Source organism: Rhodnius prolixus, unplaced genomic scaffold (assembly GCF_049639745.1).
Source record: "Rhodnius prolixus isolate KJV_2025 unplaced genomic scaffold, Rpr scaffold_2, whole genome shotgun sequence".
In the NCBI taxonomy this organism is placed as follows: domain Eukaryota; kingdom Metazoa; phylum Arthropoda; class Insecta; order Hemiptera; family Reduviidae; genus Rhodnius; species Rhodnius prolixus.
This window is the reverse complement of record NW_027411592.1, coordinates 36,191,170-36,219,074: the sequence shown is the minus strand read 5'-3', so window position 1 is coordinate 36,219,074 and position 27,905 is coordinate 36,191,170. Positions and strand designations below refer to the sequence as shown.

Genomic DNA, 27,905 nt, shown 5'->3' with positions numbered 1-27,905 from the left:
AGTCTAATTACTCTCATCTCCCTCAACTCTACTTATAAAATACCTTCATCCTATTCGTTATCTATCTATCGCCTGTGTATTTGTCATTGCTCCGTTCATGTACAAAATCAACCCTTAAACAACTGTGCTATCGGACAGTTTTAATCTCGGAGTGTTGTTAATGGACAGCTGCTCCTGTCTTGCACTCCAAGTAATTGGAGCACCCTTCCAGTCCTGACTGTTGATTAGAATTGAGAGTTCCTGGAAGAAGTTTTTCTCTGAATTTTCCGCTAAACACGTGCTTTAAACAGACAGGAAGTACTCAATATGTGTGGTGCCATTTCCATTTCTTGTTCCAACATATCTATCGGTTCACAAACCCTTGCAATGCATGTAAATACTTCAATGACTCGTCAAGATCGTAATCTGTGCAAGGTCATCTGGCGTAATTGGAGTTAATGTGACATTAATCACACGAGTGGGGTTTATAATAAAGGCAAATGGCCTGTGAATTTCTCCCGCCATTGCGCCTTACGTGAGGGCTGCATACTGCTACACCGCAGCAAAAATGACTCAGGACCATTCAGAAAATGGTCAGGATCTTTTCCAGCCGAGGAAATAGCATGTCATTACGATTTTATCCTAAATGTCCGAAAACTCAGACGATATGGACCAATTCTCATCAGAATGTCCGTGTAGGCGGTCACAGAATGCTTTGATTCAACTTGGTTTAAAATCGTTACCCAATAAAGCTGTCTGGACATTTCTCGTAATTCCAGCAGTTCAATTCTATTTCAGCTAACTCTAACTGATAGACTAACTGAGATGTTATTCTTCATATTAGCACCGTAAACCCGACTTATCCTTCTTCCTTTGGGCTTTCAAGAACCTTACAAAGCCCTAACTTTAAAATAATTATGTCCTTAAACATAAATTACTCAATTATTATTATCCATTTTACAGTCTAGAGAGTTGGCAATTTTTTAAACTGAATGTCAGAAACAAAAGATGAAAGAAAAGTTTTAAAAGTCAATAAAATCTCAAGTGAACACAAAACAAAAAGTACAGCGAACTTAAATTCTCCCAAAATCATAACATTTTGGATTTAAATTATTTTACAGTAATTTTAGTTTTTCATGTTACAGTGACTGGAAAAGTTAGTGTTCGAATATGTTTGTATTCATTTTGGCCCTTGTAGCTACAAGTCTGGCAGCAGAAGTTAATCACGAAGTAAAATTACCTCCGGGAAAAGCATACACGGATTTGGAAAATCCAGAATATCCTGATGCTTATACTAGTGACAAACCTATCATCTGGAAGTTTGAATCAGATGCCGGTAGCAAGATTCTGTTGAAATGTGATGATTTTCAAACCTCTAAGGTAACTGTTTCAGTGGCATATGTCTAAAACAAAACAAACTGCAGCCCCTATAAGGGCAGACAGAATATGAAAGTTTAAATTGAAATTAGCGACCCTTATAAGTATATGTTTATTTTCAAAATCAACAGTCCAAATAATTCCTGATATTTTGAGGATCCAATGTCATAATAACCCATCGTATACTTACTCTACACCTATCTCCAAACATTTGTCCTTCAAGCCTTAGGATACTACAAAGGATACAACGAAACTAACAAAATAATCAATCATTACTAGAGAAATAAACTTATTCATTTGTGAAAAAGCAGTCCGAAAATCATAATCTGATACACAAATTTTTTATTTACTCTCTAATTGTTTCCTTTCTAAACAAAAACTGCGATTATAAGGTGTTTTTGACTTTGTTAGAGTCAGCAATGCTATTACACAGATCCTTAACAAAAACTTACAGTTTAAAATGTTAAGTATAAGGGTTGATTAAACGCCAAAAGGTACACAAATCAGCAAGTACCCAACTTCATTAATTCATTAATATTTACGTAATTTTACTGCATTAATATTCATTAATATTTTTTAGAATTTATTAGATGTCACAGACCCATATGCTGGCCATTTTCGTCTACAAAATATATGTTCAAGTAGCACTGTAGATTGACTGTAATATCTAGTTATTTATAATAATCAAACTGTTAATTACTGGTTAGAAAGAAAAACGTTATAAAAAATTAAAAATAACTGTGTGTTATTTGTGCTCACGAATATTTCGGTAAGACGAATTCAAGACAGTAGCCGACTCTGACTTTGTCTTTTTCTACTTTAACATGCATGTACGTATATATGATTTATCATAATTATAAGAAAAAAATATTATAAATGAAGTGGCCAGCATAAGGGTCTGTGACATCTAATAAATTCTAAAAAGTATTAATGAATATTAATGCAGTAAAATTACGTAAATATTAATGAATTAATGAAGTTGGGTACTTGCTGATTTGTGTACCTTTTGGCGTTTAATCAACCCTTATACTTAACTTTTTAAACTGTAAGTTTTTGTTAAGGAGATTTTTGTACCTTTTGGATAGATTTTCCTTTTTGTCTATTTTGCAAAGTTACATATCTGCTTTACAGATTTTTTTAAATTTGGAATAAGCAATTCTATCATTATAACCTGATAAGGTGTTAAGTCGGAACCGTAACTATCACTGGAGAGATCTTTTTAAAGAATTATTATAGTTGCGGTCCCCCAAACCATGCTCAATAACAATTTTTTTTGAAAAAGCGTTTTGAATAACATAGGAAGGTTTTTGTACGTAAATAGCAAAATTAAACTGCGTTTTCAGTACTTCCTTTTAAGAGAAGTAAGAAAAGTAAACTGCGATTGCAGTACTTCTAGGCAAAGAGGCAAAGATTTTTTAATCGAACGACAATTCATTGATTTAAATCGGTTCACTCATTATTAAACGATTGCAGTATTTCCTCTTAGTAGGTGCAAGAGCTTGATGGCACTTCACAGCCAAGTAGAGGAGCTTTAACAACTTATTCGAGCTGAATTTTATCAAAATCGGACTAAGCGTTATAGAAATATTGGTAATAATAGTTTTAGAAAGGGCCTTACTTGGGTGGGGCAAACTCCCCTCTTTATGAGGCACAGCGTTCAGACTTTTAAAGTGCAAATCTGTACAAAATTTCTATTCGAATGACCATTCATGACAATCGGTTCTCGTGTTGATAATTTGAAATGATTGCTATACTTTCCCTTAACAAGTGTAAGAGCTGATCGCCGCTTTAATGTTACTTAGAGAAGCCCTAACTCTATCACCCTACCAAATTTATTCAAAATCGGGCCAAGATTTACAGAGTAATTAGTAATAATAATTTTGGAGGGGGCCTTACATAAAGGGGGCTAACTCCTCTCCTATTCGATGTACAGCGTCGAGACCCCCAAAAGGCACATCTACATAAAATTCCGAATCGAATGACACCTCATTCATGAAAATCGGTTCATGCGTTTAGGCGCTACGTTGTTTACAAAAAAGGTAACAAGAACAACAACAACAAGAAGAACAAGAACAAGAACATTTTTTGAAAAAGCCGTTTTTGCTCATTTTCGGCAACTTTTTTCTCGAAACCTATAAGATCTGGGTTGTTGCAAAAAAATTACAGTTATAAAGGAGGATTTGCCCTTTATTTTAAAGAAAATTTGGGAATTTTATCTTTTATAGAAAAAGAAAAAAAAATTGTCAAAGTTGGGTGCTTTTCAACGTTCGCTTTTTCGTGCAGTCCTACCGGACAGTTTTAATAAGCTGTGAAGGATGTGGAGAGAAAGATCACTTAACTAGTCTTAAGTACGTCAAAAGTAATGTTATTTTTGAAGGTTGTTACCTCCAAAAATAATTTCAAGGTTAAAAGGAGAGTTGCTCGTTACTTACTATCTCAGTGTTCACAACAGATTACTGGCCGGATTTGCAAATATGGAGGCGAAAGGTGTGTCCCGAATTTAGACATAGGCATACTCTTTCACTGAGTTAAGCAAGCACCTAACGTTAGTAATGTTGATTAATTATAATCGATATTTTCATCCGTTTTGGACGTGGAAGGGCGATCCGGAAGGTCATGATAAATGCGCACGTGATAAACATTCATCGCCATAAATTTCTTTTAATAAAAGATAAGTTTCAGTAGCGGTTTCACCAAGTTTCATGTGAAATTTCACGACAATTCGTTGCTCTACTACATGTGTAGTATCATGTTTTCGGCAAAACGAAACTAACACCTCTTACGGTTCCGGTCAGACAAATTTCTCTACACACTTGAGGCTCTACAATCGAAAGAGAAGGCTTTACGCTGCACAGCTGTCGGTCGTTAGGATTTGCCGCATTAGGTATAGTTCTTCTGTAGCAGCATCAGTCTCGTTATTTAATAGCCACAACTTGTAGCATAAATTTCAACATCTTTGTACCGACGTTTTAGCTCTTCTACATTAAAAAAATAATTATTATTATTATAATAATAAATAATTATCTTAATTTCAATTTGGATGAATTGGCACTTATATTAATATCAGTGTTCCTTTCTTAAATTCAAACAACTAGTTTTTACAGACACATTGAAAAGGAAATCTGTGTATGGATCAATTTATTGGAAACAGCTTGGAGCAAAGTTTACCGGAATATAGAGGTTACCAAATAATTGTGCGAGTGTATGAATGTCTTCTTTACAATTTGCAGTAATATGTAAATTATCAATACTGCAAAATAAAGAACTTCAATAACGTACTGCACCATCAATTCACAAACTTCAAGAAACTATGTTCAGTGAAGACGTAAACACAAACTAGTCATTGTGCGGCCACCTTCAGAACAGCAGTCGCCCTAATTGCGAATAAAAGTAAAAAGTAAAAGTAAAGTAATCGCCTATTTTTTCAGGCGGGGCTTAACGTCCAACTACCAATTAGGTGTCGTGGACGGAGGCGAATAGCAAACGTACTTTACTGTAAATTTCTTTTATTAACCATTAAATAAAATCCAAGGCCTAAAGACCGGGAATCGAACCCAGTACCACAATACATATTAGCTTCGCAGGTCTCGCCTCTAACCGCTCGGCTACCGTGGCGCCTATAATTGCGAATAATCTGGCCATATTCTCAAGTTTAGAAAGTTAATTTGTAAAAATCTGCTCATAAAATAAACACTAATTTCACCCAAAAATTATTAAAATTTTTAAGAGAATCCACAGGGTTATGCTTTCATGGGGATTCTCCTTTAGTGGAAGGAGTTACATTTAAAATTAATCCTTAAGGAATAGGCTCAAAGGTGATCGCACGAGTTTTCAGGATAAAAAGTGTCCTCACTACAGTATTCTTTCTTCACGAATATTGCAAAATCTTCCATCAAAATACATCTTCAAATTCATTTAACATCTGAGAAAGTGTTATGAAATACATACTTTTGTACCTTTTTCTTTAGCCAAAACAAATGTAGTTTTTATCCAATAATTCTAATTAAGAATTACATATTTATAAATAATATTACATTTTTTCTTTTAATAGAGCGACGATTGCAAATCCATCCACGTTGAAGTGAACGATGGAAATTCCAAACAGTTTTACTGTGGTCATTATGACGCGCTTAAAGCCATTTCTTCAGGCAATACACTCACCGTCAAGCTTCAAGGTGATGGTAAAGCACAAGCTACCTTCTCATGCTTTGTGAAAAGCACGAAAGCACCGTCTGCAGAAGAAGTTACAGTTAAAGTCAATAAATTATACAAATTTGGAAGTAAAGACGAAGCGGTTCCATTTTTTGACCAAGTATGGCATTTTACAGCCGAAGAAGATTACCGAGTTGATCTTGAATGTTATACTAATTTAGAAGAGGTTTGTTTTTAATATTTTGAATATTAATTTGATTTTAGTTTTTTATTGAGAAAATTTTTCTCAACATTGTATTACCAACATACAATATAGTATACAGGGTGACCATGGTTACAGGCTCCACCCACTTTTTTTTTAACGGCGGGAAATTTCGAAAAAATAAAAAACACGTATTTAATCATTTTTAGTCTAGTTTATTTTCAGTGATTGACCCATTTTTTTAAACCCCTGTATCTCGAGATACAGCATCCAACTTTGTTTTTTCAAATGGAACGCTATATTTTTTTTTGCATATTTTTATAGTATTTGAGCTCCTAAAAAAAACAAAAACAAAAATTTTGGAAATCGGTTAGGTTTTTCAAAAGTTATGGTAATTTAAAATATGAAAAACAAATTTCAGTTTATCGTCAAAATTACGTTATTTTTTTTAAAGAATCTGTTCAAACTGGGCACAATCAACGGATAGGCTCCGGACTCCCACGCTTTGCTTGTAGCAGCACTTATGGTGGCAAAGTCAAGATCTGAGCAGGCTAGAGTTATTCGACGCTCAGGTTGTTTTTTCTATAAACGTTTAGTGTGGAGTTTTAGGAAATCAACTAATCGGCCCATTCTTCTACAGATAGAACTTAACTGGTGAAAGGTATCTAACTTTTTTTAAGAGACATTTTGCCAGTTCTGCTTGAAGATGTTCCTTTACAACGTCGGCTAGATATGTGTTTTCAACAAGATGGTTGCCCGGCACATAATGCGAGAGTGGTTCGAGGTTACCTGGACAGAAATTTCCATGAAAAGTGCTTAGGGACTCGATGTCCCATCCAATAGCCACCTCGATCTCCGGACTTAACCCCAATGGACTATTTTTTGTGGGGATATCTAAAAAATAGTGTGCACAGTAACCTTAATCCCGTGGCTTCAGTCGATGACCTGAATCGTCGAATCACTCTAGCTAGTATGCCTAGATCTTGACTTTGCCACAATAAGTGCTGCTACAAGCAGAGCGTGGGAGTCCAGAGTTTTGGCTTGCCTATCCGTTGATTGTGCCCAGTTTGAACAGGTTCTTTAAAAAAAATAACTTAATTTTGACAGTAAACGGAATTTTTTTTTTATAATTTAAATTACCATAACTTTTGAAAAACCTAACCGATTTCAAAAATTTTTTTTTGTTTTTTTTAGGAGCTCAAATACTATAAAAATATGCAACAAAAAATATAACGTTCCATTTGAAAAACAAAAGTTGGATGCTGTATCTCGAGATACAGGGGTTTAAAAAAATGGGTCAATCACTGAAAATAAACTAGACTAAAAATGATTAAATACGTGTTTTCTATTTTTTCGAAATTTCCCGCCGTTTAAAAAAAAAAGTGGGTGGATCATATAACTCTGGTCACCCTGTATGTATAGTTATGAAAGCTGCAATAAATATTTACGATTCATTTTAGATTAATTCCTGCTACGCTGAAGTACTCACTGTCGACATAGGAGATGGCCCTCAGGAATTTTGTGGTACTAAAAAAATAGGACTTTTTTCTAAAGGAAACAAGGCTACAGTCAGGTTGGAATTGGGTACTGTCGGTGACGGCAAAGTCTACTGTATCGCCCAAGCTGTAGGAAAAAATCCAAAAGCGGGTGGCAAGGCAAGTGCCAGCAGAAGTCTAGGTAACGAAGATTCAAGTGAAGAATACGTTGGTGCTCCTGGCAAGAAGGGCACCACTTGTCCTTGTGGTTGGTCGAATAAAGTAAGTTCCTGATGAAACCCAATCTAGTACATTTCAGTGTCTAAGATCGATTAGAATATAATGGGGCTCTTTGTGCCTGTTGTATCTTCAGTTCTCTCGGCACTATTGAGTACAGGCTATTCTCAACTGGAGTATTCGTATGTTCTCGTGCACTGCATCCGGACACCGTTCTCACATTAGAGGCTTCAGAGGGCAGCTAAGTGGACGCCCTGCTGCACAAGTCGAGCCCAACATTGCGGCCTTATGCATCCTCTCCGCGAAGAAAGCGTGCTCAGTGACAACGAAGTCGTTCAACGGGATAACCACTGGCATCATCCGCACTGCAATGTTAAATCCCCGACAAGATTCTGGCATTTGCGCTTCTTCTCTGCAATGGCAGCAGCAATGTTACGGTCCTGAGGAATGACTGTTTCTACAATAATCACTTTCCTTGTAGTCTAATCTAACCAGTTTAAATCTGGCTTCTAACATCATATCGTTCATCACATACAGTAACTTAGCTTTGCAATTTTCAAACAACATCTCCGGTCTGCACTTACAATTGGAGACATACCGCTCATCAGCCCAGATTTCCTGGGTCAAAACACTGGTAGACCATCTTGGCTATATCGTTGTGGCGAGTCAGATAGTCTGTGTAAACAATGAGCCGCCACGTACCACATGTTAGGTGGACTCTGCTGGCTGTTGACACAACCGATAGCTATCTATAATGCAGGTGGTCTCCTTTAAGTTGTCAGGGGAATGGCGGGTAACATTATTACTAATATTATTATCAGTCTGTTTGTTTTTATGCACATTTCATTCTTTCGAATGATTGAGTGTGTTTTTTTTAGTTACGATTTTCAATTAATATTTTTTAAATATCCGTAATCAAACAGAAAACAGGTAAAACAAAATTTACGTTATAAATTAGGTATAAACCTCATTTTGGTTGGAGTGTACCTTTTTTGATTTCTAACACATTATCATGCCCATCAATGAAGCACAAGAAAAAAATTGTTTGACAAACAGTAGAAATCAGCTCCTATCTTTATCAATATGAGCAAATCATATTCAGCAAAAATGTAGACATTCAGAATCTCCGTTAAATCGTTGATTAGGGTAAAATATAATACGAGGGTCGTTTGAAAAGTCCGTGCAAAGTCAGAGAGATAGCACTACTGGCGCGTATCGAGGTTATGTTTAGTTAGTAGCATCTCTTGGAAGAACACACACCAAGTTTCAGCCAGATCGGTCTATTTCTTTGTGTTTTGGCACTCGATTCGTTTGAATCGAGGAAGTCGAGTGATTTTCAAAAAATAGACTAAAAAGAATTTCGTGTGTTGATTAAACACTACTTTATGAAAGGCAAAACGCCTCAGGAGACTAAAGAGAAGCTTGATAAACATTATGGTGACTCTGCACCTTCGATTAGAACAGTTTATAAGTGGTTTCAAAATTTTCGGAGTGGCCATTTGGGCACAAGTGACGCTGAACGTTCTGGACGCCCTGTTGAGGTTACTACTCCAGAAATCATTGATAAAATCCATGATATGGTGATGGATGACAGAAGAGTGAAGGTGCGAGATTGCTAGTGCTGTGGGCATCTCGAATGAACGGGTACATAATATTTTGCATCAACATTTGTACATGACAAAGCTATCCGCAAGATGGGTGCCGCGATTGCTCACGCTTGACCAAAAACGAAATCGTGTGAAGTGTTGCAAGGACGGTTTGCAGCTGTTCCAGAAGAATCCGCAGGACTTTAAGGGTCGTTTCGTCACTGTGGATGAAACATGGATACATCACTACACTCCTGAGACCAAAGAACAATCTAAACAATGGGTTACCAAGGGGGAATCTGCGCCAAAAAAGGCGAAGACCGTTCCTTCGGCCGGAAAGATTATGGCGACTGTCTTTTGGGATTCGCAAGGAATAATCCTCATCGACTATCTGGAAAAGGGTAAAACTATTACAGGTGCATATTATTCATCGTTATTGGACCGTTTGAAAACCGAGCTGCTAGAAAAACGCCCACGATTGGCCCACAAAAAAGTCCTTTTCCATCACGACAACGCACCAGCTCACACCTCAGCAGTAGTGGTCGCAAAATTAATGGAAATAGGGTTCCAACTCGTTTCACATCCCCCCTATTCTCCAGACTTGGCTCCCTCGGACTACTATTTATTCCCCAATATGAAGAAATGGCTGGCGGGAAAAAGATTTTATTCAAACGAGGAGGTGATTGCAGAAACGAATGACTATTTTTCAGACTTGGACAAATCCTATTATTCGGAAGGGATCAACAAACTAGAGCAGCGTTGGACGAAGTGTATAAGCCTAAAAGGAGACTATGTTGAAAAATAAAAAAGGTTTACCCCAAAAAATTAAGTAGTTTTTATTTTTGCACAGACTTTTCAAACGACCCTCGTATCGATTAAGTAAATTGTCAAAGCAAATCATTTAGAATAATTTTAGTTAAAGCGATTGTAATCACATCATCACTGGTTGTAGAAAGGAATTTAAGAATTATTTAAAATTTTGGAATATTTTTGTTTTGTATTCACCTGCGCATGTTGTAATGCAAACTCACAAATAGGAAAATCTGCTTACAGTCAAAATCAAAAATCTTGTACGGCAAAGAGACCGCACCAAATGAATTTCCCTGGATGGTTGCGTTGAGATCGCATTTCTCAGATACGTACGCAAAATGCGGTGGCGCCATTGTTACCCATCGTCACGTTATTACTGCAGCTCACTGTTTGGTCAATATGTATGGAGATTTACAGCCATTTGATCCTGATAAAGTACATGTTTATGCTGGAGTACACAATAATTGGAAGCGTAAGTTGTCTCTTATTTTAAATAAAAAAATTCTTATTTTTTTTTAAAACTTACATTCAATATTAAAATAAAAATGGCACTTTTACAGTAACTCCAAAGAAAACGTCACGACATTACCGCGCTGAACGCACTTATGTTCGTCCAGAATTTCCAGAATCTCTTACACATGATTTTGCTGTCATCGTATTGAATGAAAGCATTGAATTTTCACAAACGGTTGGTCCAGTTTGCTTGTCGCCAGACAATTCAACTGAAACTAACCAAATTTTAACCATAATGGGTAAGTAAATAGTAAAATTAAAATTAATCTGGTCATGAAATTGTTTTTGTTCTGACAAAATCTGGCACATGACTTCTTGCACCACAATGTAAGTTGTAAACTTTTCTTGATACTTAAAATTGTTGCCAAAAAAATCATCGCTTAAACTAAACTTGTTTTCAGTTAAGTGTCGCTTTATCTCATATCATTCTAGCAGTTGATAGATGTTGTAAACCATTGTGTTGCAACCATGTAAAGAAGCTCTGGAAGCGGCTGCAGAAGAAGTGATAGGCCAACAGAGGAGGCACACCAGGGCCCCCTGGTTTGATGAGGAGTATCAAATAGTGACGGCTGCAAAAAATGAATCCTACAAGAAAATGCTTCAAAAGAGGCACACGCGAGCTGCTACTGAGGAGTATCGTGAGAAAAGAAGAGTTGAAAAGAAAATGCACAGAAGGAAAAAGAGGGAATGGGAGAATAAGGAACTAAAGGAAATAGAGGAACATAGGAGTTCAAACGAGGTTAGGAAGTTTTACCAAAAGATTAATAAGGGGCGTAAACCTTTTACATCGGTGGTTGCAGCCTGTAAGGATGAAAATGATGTTCTTTTAACGGGGAAGAAAGACATCCTAGATAGGTGGAAGAGATACTTTGAAGATCTCCTCTCCGAAACGGGAGAAAACTATATTGGTGAGGATGTGTCATCATTTACAGGTATTTGTAATACCAATGATGAATTGGAACCGCCTGATGAAGAAGAAATACAGGAAGCAATAGGAAAGCTTAAGAATAATAAAGCCCCAGGGTTCGATGAACTCCCAGCCGAACTGTACAAATATGGGGATAATGAACTAGCTAAAACCCTGCGTGAATTATTTTTGAATATTTGGACAGAGGAAATAATGCCTAAAGACAGAGGAAATAATGGAGCAGGTCAGTGATATGCCCTATATACAAGAAAGGTGACATGCTAAACTGCGGTAACTACAGAGGAATCTCCCTACTCCCATGCGCATATAAAATATTCTCAAATATCCTTTTTAGGAGGCTACTGCCGTTGGCAGAGCGGGAGATTGGTAAATATCAATGTGGCTTTAGGAGAGGAAAGTCAACGATTGATCAGATATTCTCCCTCAGAATGATGCTCGAAAAAACGAGGGAGTACAATGTTAAAACTCACCATCTATTCATAGATTTTAAATCCGCATATGATAGTATTAACAGGGATCGGTTGTACAGAGCAATGATAGAAATGAATATACCCCCAAAGTTAGTGCGCCTCATAAGGATGACTATGAGTAGAGCGTTGTGCGCGTACAGGGAGATTTATCAAAAGAGTTTACGCCAAATAAAGGACTGCGGCAGGGAGACGCCTTAGCATGCCTCCTATTTAACTTGGCTCTGGAGAAAGCCGTGAGAGACTCTGGTATACAGGCCAGTGGCACTTTAATAAATAAGACGGTCCAGATTCTTGCATACGCTGATGACATTGACATTATGGCAAGATCAATGAATGCCATGAAGGAAGCGTTTCTGTCCCTAGAAGCAGCAGCTAGCCGACTAGGACTGGTAATTAATGAAGCGAAGACCAAGTATAGGCGCACGGGAGGTGGCTCCACCGCCCAAGTGCAGCACTTGAGCATCGCCCATTATAAATTTGAGAAGGTTGATGAGTTTACATATCTTGGGTCACTGGTAAACAGTGAGAGCCAGGTTGGTTCAGAAATAAAAAAGAGGATCATGGCCGCTAACAAATGTTACTTTGGCCTAGTAAGGCATGTAAAAAGTAAACTCATCTCTCGGGACACAAAAGCCCTCCTCTATAAAACCCTCATCCGTCCAGTGCTGAGTTATGGTTCCGAAGCGTGGGCAATGACCAGGGCAGATGAACGGGCCGTTTCGCTCTTTGAACGGAAGGTGCTCCGTAGAATCTATGGTCCTACACGCGACGGACCCAATTGGAGAATTAGGAAAAATCAGGAATTGTACACTCTCTTCACGGATCCTGATATAGTAAAAGTGATAAAGCTTGGTAGACTGCGATGGGCAGGACACATAGCTAAGATGAGAGAAGATAAGATTCCTAAGAAAGTGCTGGAAGGAAACATGCAAGGATCCAGGAGGGTAGGCAGGCCAAAGCTGCGCTGGGAGGATAGTGTGGCAAAGGATGCTGCATCTTTGCTAAGATTCCGAAACTGGAGGGCGGCTGCGCAGCAAAGAGACGCCTGGCGGGCACGTCTTGAGGAGGCCAAGATTCTGCATGAGTTGTAGCGCCAGTTAAGAAGAAGAAACCATTGAGTTAAAAAAGAAGAGTGTATTATACCGAATATCTTACGACATTCATCGTAACGTTACAAACTCTACGCAATAATTGAATAAAAAAAAAAAAAAAACAGAGGAATTAATTTAAAAAATTTAGATAAATTAATTATAAACATGTAACTTTGAAAATAAGCTGGGTCCTATCCGAAGTCCCAATTCTCAGAGTGAGCATTTTATTTACCTAATTGATGTGACGCTATGCCGAATAACGGAAGAGTGGAACAAAGGACTCCTGAAGACACTCTACTACTTAAACAGGGAGAGGATAAGTACGTAAATACTTAGTTATAGGTCGGATGTAATAATAACCCTTAATTTTTATTTTAAAAAAGTAATACAAAATACAAAATTTATAATAATAGGAAATTGCATGGCTTATAGCCGTCGTCAGGAGTTAGCTTTTAGTAAAGTAAGGAAAAAACAAATAAATAAATAAATAAAATCAAAATAAAGAAAGAACAAGAATCAGAAAAAGATGAGGGTTGAAGTATAATAGAGAGTCAAAGAAGAGCAGCAAACCAAATTGTGAAGCTGTCACGAAAGAACAAAATAAAACATTAAACTTCTTGAAAATAAAAATAAAAGATATTTAAATTTTAGGCTCTCCATTTAAAATTTTGTATCTTAAATTCCAGGCACTCCTGGCAAAAGTAATCAGTGGAAGATAATCCGAGGTAGACAGCAAGTTAACAATAAAATGGCCAGAAAGACTAGAACTACCCATTATTCGGAGTCGGAGCTCACCTAGAATCAGACATACAGCTAGAAAATGATAGAGATCCTCCCGTACCCCCAAGGAGCACAGAAAGCACATGCCATATTCACATTGCCGCTCCAACCATGAGACACTATTTAACCTTAGTAGCTCGGCTCGAATTTTAAAGAGCCAGAGCTAAGATCTCTAAAATTTAGTTTCGCGTTTGCTATATTACCAAAAAGCGAACTGCAATCTTCTATGTCCTCCATAAGTGTCCTGTAAAGGAGGAAACGCTCTGACCTTCTGGCCATTTTCACAGACTCCTCCCGAGAAGCACTCCGCACGAAAAGTAATCCGCCAACGCAGTAAATTGTGGTTGCCACACATCGACGACGTCCAAGGATGAGTCGAATGCCAACGAATGTTTCTGTGCCAGGACATTCCAAAGACGGAAAAATGCCGCGCCTCTTCCTATAATTTCCAGCGCTATAGTACGTGAAAAACGGGAAGCTTGAAGCATGAGAATTTGTATATATTTGAAGTGAGATGTAAGGTGAATACAAAAATAGCATCGACTGAGATTTCCAAGTGGAGGATGTAATTAGGGGTAGAAGTTGGGGGCAGCAAAGAGCTTTTTGATATAGTAGCGCTGGAACTTTTCCAATACTTCAAATTCATCATAACCCCAGACCTGACACTGTAGCAGACTATCCCACGAGGTCGAATGTAACCACTGGGTAATAATTACCTGTCTTAGTAATGGTTTTTCTTAAATCAAAATTCATTTTTTCTTTTACATCAAGTACTACCACATGAACTTGGCACGCCATTAATATATGTTACAACAATACTAATTAGTACCTAGTACCTAGTTCGACCATTGATTGTCTCAACTCATCAGTTGAGTCAACTCTTTGTCTCTACGACAGTCGGAGACAGCCTTTACATTTACCAGTAATCAGGAAGACTTTTAAGCAAAAAACGGAATGCTGAAGCAAAACCAGGAGAAAAGGAAGCTAACAAAGGACATGATGGAAATTGACAAAGAGAAAGTGATTCAACAGATAGACTGGTGAGAAAAGAAATGCTGAAAGAATTGTATTAGTTAAGGAAACATTCAGATTTGAGAAGCGACTTTGATGTCTTTATCTTTTACTTTTGTTTACTTTGCCACCAAACAACTGAGGCTTCCAAGAGTCGATTCCCAAAAACACTGTACAAGTTTAACAGATCTTTCGAATGGCTCTCCCATTTATTGTTACAGTTAAACTAATTATGACTTAAAACAAAAAACAAACAGTAAATAAAGAAACAATAAACAAATGAACAAATAATGGACTAAAATAGAAGGCTAGAAATCAGAAGATCTAGCAGAAGAGGTAAATCGCAAGGAAGCCCGACTATTTCTGCCTTCTATAGGTCTTTTTTCCATCCAGTACCCTCTCCTAGTAGGGGTAGTAGGAGATGGCACTTGCATGACGTATTTAACATCTCTTATGGCCAGAAGATCTCTGAACATAATTGAAGTACATTGTTGGAGTTCTAGAATAATTTAAAATTTTATAATTTCTCGGCTCTCCATTTCTCAAAGTCTACATTTATTTTTATGGGCGTAACAAAAAAATTAAGGCTGTTACTAGTTACTAAATTTAAGGAAGAAGTTGACTGCCATAGCATTAGGAGCTGTTTACACTTGTAAACAGTTTATAATACATTAATCCTTTTCAATAAGCGATAAAATTAATGTATTCATTTTATAGGTTGGGGTAAGACTGAAATTACAGAAACTTCCGATGTACTTCTCAAAGCTAAGACAACAGTGATGGATAGACGTGATTGCTCAATCAAACCGTGGGAAATCTGCACAGCCAGCAAACCGACTTCCACCTGCAGTGTAAGATTATCAATTCGAATTTGGTTCTTAATTATAGGTGTTTTCATTTTTTTCGAATATGTTTTCCACTTCTTAATAATAATCTTAATAATAATAATTAATAATCCCCTTAATAATCCCCTGGTCAAGTGCTAACCCTTTCATGGCCGTCTCTTTGTTGGAATCGCCAGTCGAATTACTTGTTTAGATAATATGAAATTAATGATTATTTATTATTTCTATTACTTTGACGTTTTTTTTAGATGAAAGTTTAAAGGATCTAATTTTAAAAAGATGCTCAGTAACACTGTTCGTTCGATTGTAACAAACGTTTCTTTTAATGCAATTTTTCTTCGATGCTTTCATCAGTGCTGCTTATAACTTATATCACCTTCATTCTTAGTGTAAACTCACTCAATTAGAAAGTATAGTTTTCTTAAAATAGTTGCAAATTAGTCATTAAGTTAAGGTAGTTTAGTGGATAGCTAAGATCACTTCTTATTCAAAAATTATGAAAAAATAAAAGTCATTAATGGGCTCAGAAATTAACGCCCATAATCATAATAAACCACTGGTTTCTCCCGCTAAGATCCTTTATACAAAATATTGGTGCAATTACTCTGACCAGGAAAAATTTGATAAATAATTGTAAGCAATTAAATACAATTGCAGTAACTATAATGACTTTGGTCAATAGAAACTCATATTTACTTAAAATTCAAATTCTTTTTCCAAAAGGGTGATTCTGGAGGTCCACTGGTCTGGCTAGATCCTGATACAAACCGCTACACACAAATTTCAATTGTATCCTATGGGGCAAAAGACTGCGTATCAACACCATCAGTATCTACGCATGTTGCTTATTTCTATGACTATCTGCAAAGTGTCATAAAAGGTAAGTTATTATCGTTAACAAATTCGAATTGATTAAACCGAGTAAAAGCAAGTATTTGGTAATTACGTGCATGTAAAAAAGGGTGTCGGATACCTTATAGACCTTTTTGCTGTTCTTTTTGAGCATTATTTACTTTGCTCTTTACAGATATTAATTTTTTTTTTTTTTTTTAATAATACTAAAATGCTAATGTGAGGTATTACCTCAGTTATTAGTTTAGTCAAGAATTAAATTAATACATTTTTAAAATTATTAATTACGCCTTCCTTCGGAAATTTATTGAATTTTTGCCCTAAGCATTTTTTGATATTTTCATTTAATTTTCTGATTTTTTAGAAACATATCCACAGGAGGCGCTGTGCGTCAAGATTTAAGATTATAAAATGGAAGAGGCAAAGCTGCAGTTACTTCAAAAATTACAAAAATAAAGTAGAAAATACTAGTACCTATTTGCAAAGAATTAATAAATTTGGTTTAGAAACTAAACTAATGTTTAAAAAACGCGAAAAAAATGTCTAATTCATTATCTAACGATTCAGAAAATACCTTTAAATTGTCCTCTTTGCTGTCCTTCACAATATTTTCTCCCATTTTGTCCTACCGATGAAATTTTTTTAACAAAAAACCTGATCTCCTGCAAAATTCCAGGGTACGTCCTAATAATTGCTAGTATACTCGTACAAGTCAGTTCGTACTTTGCTATCCATCAAGACGCGTTCTGACATTCTTGACTTATAGACACAACTCTGTACTGAGAAATTCTTCATTATAAAGACGATCTTCAAACCTACGATAACTCCTACATGATCCTCGTTCCTACCGGCCAATATGTCTTCTCCCAGTACATTTCCAAATCTTTCTTAAACGTTTAATTCCAGTCTTTAAAGCATAAAAAAATCCTTCTTCGTAATCACTTTGGATTCTAAGTGTTGCACTCCACTGTTCAACAACTTCAACACATTGTAGATATCGTAGCTTCCTGCTTTAAGAAGAAACTGTACGCGAGTCTACCTTTAATTTTCTCAGGCATTTGACAAAGTGTGGCGCCCAGGACTACTGATAAAAATCAAAGGCTTCCTACTTCATACATATTTTCTCATCCTTAGAGACCGTTTCAGCAAGCCTCTAAAGGAACATCCTTTTTTCTTTGAAAACAGAAATTTTGGGGCCTATTTTAAAAAACAACACACCACTGATCTTCTTTTGAATCCTAGAACGATAGCATTGACCTTTCCTGATCATACTGCTATCCTCTTTTCTCACCCCAAACCTACCACGGACTCTAGACACCTTCAAGGACAACTGTAGTTGATAGAAAAGAGATGCTATAAGTGAAGATGAGGATGAATGAACAGAAATGTATTCAACTCATTTTCGACCCTCTAGTTGTTCTGGTCTTAAATTCAATGATAGTTCCTCCTTCGGATAGAGTACGCTACATTTGGTTACATTTTCCAAATTTATTTGGGATCCTTAAACCACTTTGAAAAGGGTGGAGATTGTCTGACGAATTCGCATGCTATCAAACGAAGCATGATCGTGACAAACGATCTAAAGTATATAAAGATCTCGGATCCCAAGCAATCCAATCTTTACCAATTCTAATCCTTAGAGCCCATAATCCTTCAAAACATGCCCAACGCTCCCTATGTGGGGGAGTCATCTTCATCAAAGTAAGTGCATTAAATGGCAATGAAAAATTTCTCCTTTTTTACATAAGCACTGACGGTAAGTAAGTAATAATACCTCTGTGATGTATACAGATATTGTGTTATTAAGGATTACGGATTACTTATTTAATAACGCTTTGTGGATTCAACGGATATACTATTTAGTTAATGCAGTCATTGTAATATGGGCTAATAATTAGTTGTAGAACAGAGGCAGATATACTCGTATAGATGGAGGGCAATATGTATAAACAACCGACATGCATAAATTCTCATGTCTAAACTTACTAGTACGTAGTTACAGGATAACTTATTATTGCCTATCATTTCTTCAACATAATGGATACAGGAAAATAGAAGCGACGCGAAAGGATTGCGGTGGCAAATCGACATCTTTGATTTTAACCGTCGTTGCACCCATATCAAGTGTATCCGGTTCCGAATTTGCATCCATCATCATTGACCGGGGAAAAAATCACAGATGTCATCCAACACTGCGAAATCCACAAACTGGCAACTATCAAATTAATTCTATTTAAATCACGCTCGAGTAAGGAACGTTTCCAGCCCATCGCAGGGAATAATGTTTACAGTAGAATGTTTCCATGTTTCTGAAATCGCAAGATCCCGCTACTCCAAGTACCACGCCTCAATATCCTAACATCCTAGTCCTCTAGTTTTACAACAAGCATTACCAGGTAATCCTCCATGACGGTTTAGCGCCGATGGCCACGTGATATTCTTAAAGTAAGTGCCAGTCCTGTGGGAGTATCACCATTGGGTGAATTCTCCCCTCATGCTACTCATGTATTTACACGTATGTATTACGTTGAATCAGCTTCAGTTACAGAAATCTCCTACAGTTGTGAAAATAAATAAAGTTTATAAAATAAAGAAAGGAATATAGCGGTTTCAAAAATGATGAAACTAGAGATCTATAAAACCATTGCGGCACTAAAATGATATATAAGCTTGGATTCAGATAAATGCGCCCGAGAAGAGGCTGACCGAACATCTGGAAAAGAAAGGGCTGAGAAAAATATATGGGCCTCTGAAGAGAGGTGACACCTGGAGAAGGAGAACCAACCCAGAGTTGAAGAGCCTGTACCTTGAGCTAGATTTAGTGGTGAAGACAAGCAGACCGTATTGGGCTAGAGAATAGAGCAAGAATTGAGGAAGAGAAATTGTCTGTTGAAAGTCAGCCTGTGATAGCAGGGTGGTAAGCGGTAGGTCGAGTATGAGATGGCTGGAGGACGTGGAAGGAGATCTGAGGCAGCTGTGGACATGGCGAGCTAAGGCTAGAGTGCATCTCTGTTGTGAGGACAGCCGAAGCTCTCAATACGCAGCACATTCAAATACTGATAAAAAGTCAATTCGAACATTATTTCTAAAATACTAATGCTTTATGGAAACGCTATTCACTAAAGGTGAAGGCTATTCACCTTCCTTTGCATATAAATCTATATAAGACCCAGAGCCCTAGGTCACATCCCCAATAGATTTTGTATATTATTTTTTGGCATAAAGAAGGTAATGTTTCAACTGTTGCCCAGTCCTCTTTCCATTACAATACATTATACTATATAAAAACTATATATCTATTTAACTATTAATTTATTTATAACTTATACTGTATTTAGTCAAATGAAAAAATTTAACTATTATTAAAAAAGGGTTTCCTTCTAAAATTGTTCCTTTATTAATTTAATTTAATTTGTGGATTTTTCACTTTAAAAAATCACGCGGTAATCTTTTTTGAACGTATAGTTGACATTTATTTTAATTAGTTTAAAATGTTATTAAATAGAATTTAAAACTTTAAAGGCTAAAAAGGTGTAAGAGCATAATGGCACTTCACAGCCACGAAGAGGAGCTTTAACCACTTCTTTGTGCTAAATTTTATCAAGCGTTATAGAAATATTGGTAATAATAGTTTTAGAAAGAGCCTTACCTGGGTGGGGGGGGGGCAAACTCCCCTTCTTATGAGGCATAGCGCCGAGACTTTTAAAGTGCAAATCTGTACTAAATTTCGATTTGAATGACATTTCATTCATGAAAATCGGTTCACGAGTCGATAATTTGAAACGATTGCTGTACTCCCCTTTAACAAGTGTAAGAGCAGCTTTAATGTTACCTAGGGAAGCCCTAACCCTATCATCCTACCAAATTTTATCAAAATCGGGCCAAGATTTACAGAGTAATTAGTAATAATAATTTTGGAGGGGGCCTCACATAAATTGGGCTAACTCCTCTCCCATTCGATGTACAGCGTCGAGACCCCCAAAAGGCACATCTACATAAAATTCCGGAATCGAATGACACCTCATTAATAAAAATCGGTTCACGCGTTTAGGCGCTACGCAGTTTACAAAAAAGGTAACAAGAACAATTTTTGAAAAAGCCGTTTTTGCACATTTTTCACATCCTTTTTCTCGAAAACTAATAAATCTATGTTATTATGAAAAAATTACAGTTATAAACAAGGATTTGCCCTACATTATAAAGAAAATTTAAGAATTTTATCTTTTATATAAAAAGAGAAAAAAATTGTCAAATTTGGGTGTTTTTGAACGTTACTCTTTTTCGTGCACTTTTTGACGATCAACCCTTATACAACTGCCCTACCGGACAGTTGTAATAAAAAAAAAAACGCCTGGAGAGGGCTGGCAAGCAACTGAAACGTATCCTCGTTATATCAAAAAATAATAAATAAAATTTATTGGTAAAATATAAAATAAGTGAATTTACAAAAACAGTCTTTAAAAAAAAAAAAGAATAAAAATAGTAAACCTTAAATTTTCCCTAAGTCTGTTAAGAGGAGGTATTTAATCGTGTTAAATATCCTAAATAGAGTAGTCTCAGGAAATGAGATTAGTTTTCTTGTAGACACAAGATCTTTTACAAGGCCAGACCGGAGAGAAGATGACGTAGTGAGAGGTGTTTGAATAGAAAATCTGCATAACCAATGTTTAGATGTGTAATATTCAGCTGTTTGAACATCCCACTGAGAAGTTCCTTTTACTTAAAAGTAGAAATAAGTTATTGAATAAATTATTTAAAATATTTTCTTTCAATAGTTAGGTTTTCTGATTTTTTTCTCATTTTCTCATTTTCCCCCTCTGTGTTTTTTGAACTTTCTAATTTCCCTTTTTTTTCCTTCTACATTCTAAATTTTTATCATAGTAGTGTATTTTTATTAAAGTACTTAATAATTTCTTCTGATGAAGAAGTCAGTCCGCCGGAGAAATTTGCCTCCAACAAGAGAGTTACTAAATTCGGAGTTCTAATATCTCGATTCCTGTTGAATACAATGGGGTGCAGTTTAGCCCATTTATAGACTACATCTCCACAATAGAGGGCAATATGGATATTGAACATGCTACAAGAGATACAGGAAGGTAAATTTTTTGAGTTCTAATATCTCGATTCCCTTTGAATAGAATTCTATAGGTTTGAGCTAATTTAGACATGGGTCGAATATGGAGAAAGATATCGACAGTATTGTACGCACTATTCTTCCAAAGAACGTGAAATTGTTGCCTACATTCCTAATAAATCGCAGGAGTGGCCAGAGATGTAGATACAGAATAATCGACAAAAAACTATTATGCCCTTTCACACTTTTTAACATCTGGCATCGTTCTCAAATGTTATACGTAAATGACAAAGTACTGACTGAAACGTTGCCGAAATGTTTTATCAATTTAAGATCGCCGCTAATGACTGCGGCAGACGATGTGCCGAAAATAACACTACGATAGTAATAGTTAGTGAGAGGATTTAGTCAGTTCTGTTGGACATTCAGAGTGAGTTGGCTGAGCAGAGACCGGGCCTCGTCCGACGTACTATGAGAGGATCCTCAACGTGACAGTGAGCAGCTGTGTGAGTAGAGTCAATCTCCATTAGCTGGCGGAGTGAATTGATGACTCATGTGTGGGCTAACTCCTTAGAAAAAAGTGTATTCTGAGCCCATACACGGGAATGTAAGTCAATATGAGTGAGCGCGACTTTAAATCAGAGACAATGAGTTTTAGGTAGGCTTACCATAATTACGAAGAGCCAAACCGGGACGCAGAGGAAGAAGAGGACCGGGACGCAAAGGAGGAAGAGGCTCATTTTCGTTTTGCTTTTCGCTTAATTTGTGTTTTTCATATTTGAAATGCAATCAAAATTATTAAGAACTGAAACCATATTAATAAATGGGCGCGGGGGAACGATCGGCCGCGGTGTCGGTGTTGTTCAAGTTTGACCGGGACGCCGGGACAGGGATCTCAAACCGGGACCATCCCGGTCAAACCAGAACGTATGGTTAGCCTAGTTTTAGGTTAAGAAGATCTAGTTCAAGTACATGGTAGGAACCAAGTGGAGTTCTTTAGGTAGATGGTTATAGTAGACGTCTCTGAATGAAAGCTATTGAAGGCTTTATGTTGCTGTTGCTGTTTGGCTCTGACAGTTGATCATGTTGCTGGTTGATCGCCGATTTGACAATATCGCCTGACAATTATGTATGTTGTGGTCGGCATATCCTGGACAATGAAAGTGTTCGATTGTTCGGTGCTGGCACGGGTTGCGAATGCCGACCCGAGGAGGCCTTTACATCTCCTATCTTATGTATGTTGCAGCGACCTGAATTCCAATCATACTAGTAAAAAGCACTTCTAGCGTTTGTTCATTCGATTGTAAGTAAGAGGAGAATGGTTAGATTCAATAAAATATAATGATGAAGTAAGTTATTCTTTACGAAACGGTTCCTTTAACGCAAAGGCAAAATTTTAATACTTGTACAGAATAGTTCAACAAAAAGCTGATATACGATATACTGTACATCAGGTCAGTGGTTGGCGCAAATCTAGGATTAAGCTGATTTGCTGTTTGAATAGTGTACCATTGTGAACAGTCGGTTGTTAAAAAACATAAAAAGGTTGGACTATAATTGCTGGCTCACGTGCGACTAATGGTTCAGGTCTCGCACTGCCGCTCCCCTAGGGTCAGATACCCCCTTCACTACAATACCAACAACAAAGAGGAGGGAGTACCAACCTTCCCAATAACTGATGATTTGTTCAAGCGTTGCGGTCCCGCTGATAAATTTTTTTATTTTTGTGTTTGTGTGGCCTGTTTTTGCCCAACCAGCCATTGCTCCACCGAGTGTGTAGCGCCCAGCACATTGCGCGCTCGTTCTGTAATTACAGATTAAGGCTTTGGAAATTTATTGTTGGTTTTTGTAATTTTTCCATAAAAGGTGTTCGCTCGTAAGGGCATATATACAAAAATTTACATCGCTTTAAATTTTGTTTAATAAAAGCTATTTGTTAATAAACACTCTGCTTTCAATTTCTCGCCTTTTTCCTGTTTAAATGTTATTCCTTGTATATTCAATTTCAAAATTTGTAGTTGGGCGATAAGTCTGCCAGGGAAAAAGTAGGCATTAGTCTTTTTTTACTTTATTCTACTTTTCAGTTAACCTCATTTTGGCTAAATGATCAAAAAATTAATCGCTTATGAATATACAGGTTTCGTGGCCTTAAATTATTAAATTAAAGATTCAAAATTAGCGAGGAATCAGTCAAATAAAAATAACAACTCGTCTTTTTGCCAACGTTTCGACAAATATATTGTCTTCTTCAGCATTATTATTGCTGAGTTTTTTTAAATTTACTTCAGATCATTTGGTTCATATGTATTTAGTTCATAAAAGCTTTTGGTTTCTCCTGTTTGTCTTTAACGTTTTTGTATTAAAAGAAATTTCCCAACATTTTTTTGATTTACTCTTTTGTCAAATTGAACATTGTAATTAGTCTATTGTATCTGTCCCATCTCTTTATTGTCATTACCAAAATTCCCGTGTAAGTCCCGCTATATCTGTATAACAGGGTGTACCAGTAAGTATTGTCCATAGGCCTACTACATGTAGTACATCTAAAGTGGAGTTCAAGGACGTATTGTCCAACTTCATATTTTCCACTGTTCTTGAGTGATGTCACTTTAAATTTTTTTTCTAAAATCATCACTTTTTTCCAATAAAAATATTATTACTCAGAAAGTTTTAGTCCGAATTCGATTCTGATGACAGGGTTAGAAAGACAGATAAATTTGCTAAAAATTGATACCATTTCGAAGCAAAAGTTATTCTCCAAACAGCCTCAATCTTCCTCCGAATGCTGGAAAAATAAAAGTAATCGAAATTTTTAAGAAAACTCATTACGCCCTTATATGATCATTATTCGACCTAGGTGCTGGCACTTTTTATTAAAGTTTCCTTGCTTAATGGGCTTTCTAACGGTATATCATTTTCCAGGATTCCTTTTATCTTCGTACGAGAAATTACGTTTGTTTTGCAAGAAAACGTGTTCACGAGCATTCAACAGTGTTAGTTATCAAGTTGTTAAATTCATTGAAAACTCTTTTAGATGGACCAGTAATCATTTTTTAAAGTAGATTGTCTTAAAATAAGGAAGTCAAAGGTTACAAATTGCACTTAAAAAATAAAAAAAAGTTAAGGTTTATTCACATTCTTTTCTTTTCCAACAGGTAGTTGTGTGTGAAATTGTAATTTGGAGTAAGTACATATGAATTTTTGTTTATAAAAATAGCACTTGTTTAAAATATTTCCTAACATTTTCTCAAATATTTCAGAGAGATCAGAATATATATATAATTTTTTTTTTTTTTTTACCAATTCCTTGCCAATTTTGAATCCTTAATTTAATCGCTTATATTTTAGGATTACCCTTAATTCGTTGCTAGGGTTGCACACTGAGAGGGCCTTAAAAAAAAATTGCAAAGGATAAAATTGCATCATCTGTGCAAATGAAGAACCTAATTTTAAGAATAAATATTCTCCCCAGCAGAGCTACTAATCTCATCTCACCCTGAGACTAACTGGGGGATCGAAATCTTTGCTTTTTTTGAAGGATATAGGGCTGATGTGTATTGTCCTGCATGGGAGGAAGAACACAATGAGTTCAGAAGAAGTGCAAAAGGAAACTTTGTTAGTGAGATTCACTCACAAAACCCTTTCAAGATGGTTGCTATTAAAACTTAGAGAAAACTTTTGCCGTGTGTTTTTTTTTTAAAGAAAAATTAAAAAAAAAAAAAAAACGTGAACTTTTCATTGGATTAAGAAATCCATTTGAGGATTACTTCACTATTTAATCTGGATGATTCTCTGTTATTAAGTTTATGTGTGTGAGTGCAAGAACTTGGAAGATTTGGACACAATTACAGCAAGAAAGCATCCATCCAATGCGAAAACCTCTTAGGTAAATTATTTGTCCAAAAATAGCTTTTAATACTGTAACGAAAATACTGTTGTTTTTTTACCACTGTGCAAATTTTAAATAAATTAGTTAATGTTAAAATATGAAAATCCGTTCGATTTTCAACAAATTTCTGTGAGGAGCGGACAAGCGAGTGGTGGGGCGGAGAAGACTTGGAGTGGAGTGGGGATGGGACATCACAGCGAGAAGAGAGGCAGTGTGGCCTGTGGAGCGGACAAGGCATATAATAGGAGGGAGTAGTGCTCTATTACCTGCCGCTTGTCTCTAGCCAGCTGTGGTGTCTGAACTGAGCGACCGACTGACAGACCTGAGCCGATAGTGAAGGTGGAATTTCTTGACTTACAGTTAATAATTTTATGTTTAATAAAAGGTTCCTTTAATTTTGATTTTGTGTTTCCTTTAGAACCCACTTCCGTTCCCGACCTTACATTTCCAATCATTACCTACATATTCTACGTCATGATTAAGAGTTAAAGTAATAGCCAATTTCGGTTGGAATGGGTGCCGGGTCATGTGGGTATTGAAGGGAATGAAAAAGCTGATTATCTGGCCAGGAATGGGGCTAACACTCCTTTCATCGGTCCAGAGCCTGTCCTAGGGAACACCAGGGGTTCGGTTCGCGCGGCTCTCAGAGATTGGATCTGGAGGGAGCACGAAAAGAACTGGGTGATGAGTCCTGGGGTTAAACACAGCAAGACCTTGATGCCTTGGCTGTGTAAGCAAAGATCCAAAGAGAACCTGTGTTTGGGCAGAAATCAGATTATTCTGATTGCAGGCCTATTCACGGGGCACGGTAGGTTCAAGAAGCATCTGCGCAAGGTGGGGCTTATCAGCTCGGAGCCGTTGTGCAGATTATGTCAGGAAGAGGAGGAAACGGCCTCTCACCTGTTGTTCGATTGCGTTGCAATCGAACGTTTGCGCTATGAAACCTTTGGAACGTTGAGGCCGAAGGAGATAGTAGCGCAAAAAGAACTAGTAGGGAAAGTCCTGGACCTCTTTAGGAGGGGAGGGTTCGCCTACTAGAACTAAGAAGGGACTGGCACAATAAGTCTTCTGTGGCTGCGGTGCCTTGGGGCATAGGTCCCGTCCCATCTACTATCTTAATCTTAATCTTAATAGCCAATTTTTGCGATGGGGCTTAACTTCATACTACAGTTAGCGCTAATTTTTAAGTGCAATTATTAACTAAACTATTAACTTCTATTTGACAATCACTCGCACAATTATCTTAGATTCAACAAAGCAAAAATAAATAATCTGCTCAAAATTACTGAAGAAAAATTATTGTACGAGATCTATTTAATTACACGAACTCTCAAATGATTGAAGTAAGGAAATCACTTATTAAATTGATAATATTAACACAATATTTACTTTTAAAATTAGGAAGTATTGATTTAATGCGTTTACTTTTCTAAAACAACCCAACGATCAACTGAGACAACATTGGCCTCGTGATTTACTTGATAGTGAAGATCAATAATTGATTCATTGGAGAGCCAACAATGGGTGGTAGATAACTCCATACATGTTATTGTATCAGTTAGTTCATTTACTTGTTGCAGGAGCAATCGCCCTTCAGTTGTAAATTCCAATAGTTATTTCTAAAAAAAAATTCTTAGTTGAGTAATTGAATTATCTTCAATTAAATTTTCAGTAATGACTGTAAATTACAGCTGATGTACTTGTGTTATAAACTAATTTTAGAACCCGCTGATTTTTAATAATTGAGAGCGGATTTTGTGTATTGGCTATGAGGAAAGACTTGTAAGTGAAAGAACCTCCAGTTCGAGTCCATCGGGAGGTCCTTTTTATTTATCGGTAAAATGATAATGTATCGGATCCTGCCCGTCACTTACAACAGCTAATTCAGTAGTTGGATATTCAGCGCCACCTGCAAAACTAGGCGATTACTTGACTTGATCAAGATATTATAGCAGGTGCTATAATGATTGGTTACGCAACTGATTAGTTGAAATCATTGGAATGTTTATTGATTGATTTGCGGTTGATTGAGTTTGTAAGTGAAATCGCCGGATGAATTCAATTATTTGGACGTTAAGTATTAAACGTGAGATTATCAATTAATCGAGTCTTTAGAAATTCACAGTTACAAGTTGTAACAATGCAATATTGATCAGCAACAAACTGCTCGGAGATTAAAGAAAAGCCTCTTTTGGAATTGGCGCTATTATTTAAAACGTTAATCTTATCCGTAGACGAACATCATTCCTTTAAGTGGCTTCAGTAATTCTTTCTTTAAAAGTTAGCCATTTACTTCCGCTGTCTGATTGATTGGCTACGCTTTTATTAAGAAACCTTAATTAGATGAACAGATAGATGCCAGGCCATTTCCTCTCAAGACCGACAATAAGTGAGCAGCCATCATTTGATTCCGGTGGTTACTTTCTCTTACTCTACTGCAGACAGAGAAGATACTATAGTCGTTCAGATTTTCGATCTTGAGTCTTTGCGTGTGTCGGTCTATCTGTCTGTCTGGTCTATTCTTAACCAAAATAACTCAAAATCGCAGGCAGTTCAAATTCAATATTTCACTTAGACGTCACAATGAGGTTTTGGTCAAAATCGGTTTTCCGGCAGTACCACTTTTCAAAATGG

General features: G+C 36.7%; 1 protein-coding gene across 1 annotated transcript; it reads left to right on the top strand.

The window, feature by feature from the left end:
- The first annotated feature begins 1,094 nt into the window (after positions 1-1,094).
- On the top strand, positions 1,095-16,873 carry LOC141449555 (venom serine protease 34-like). Its single transcript, XM_074119100.1, has 8 exons — positions 1,095-1,359; positions 5,408-5,734; positions 7,171-7,467; positions 10,062-10,290; positions 10,379-10,570; positions 15,329-15,462; positions 16,180-16,336; positions 16,673-16,873. The coding sequence occupies exons 1-8, from the start codon at positions 1,150-1,152 to the stop codon at positions 16,708-16,710; spliced, it is 1,584 nt and encodes a 527-aa protein (XP_073975201.1). The 5' UTR covers positions 1,095-1,149; the 3' UTR covers positions 16,711-16,873.
- Positions 16,874-27,905: the final 11,032 nt, after the last annotated feature.

Bases quoted from the DNA above. Each gene is read 5' to 3' on its own strand.
- LOC141449555 (XM_074119100.1), top strand. From the start codon at position 1,150: ATGTTTGTATTCATTTTGGCCCTTGTAGCTACAAGTCTGGCAGCAGAA. The intron at 5,735-7,170 runs GTTTGTTTTTAA...GATTCATTTTAG, and splicing joins GTTATACTAATTTAGAAGAG to ATTAATTCCTGCTACGCTGA. The intron at 15,463-16,179 runs GTAAGATTATCA...TTTTTCCAAAAG, and splicing joins AACCGACTTCCACCTGCAGT to GGTGATTCTGGAGGTCCACT.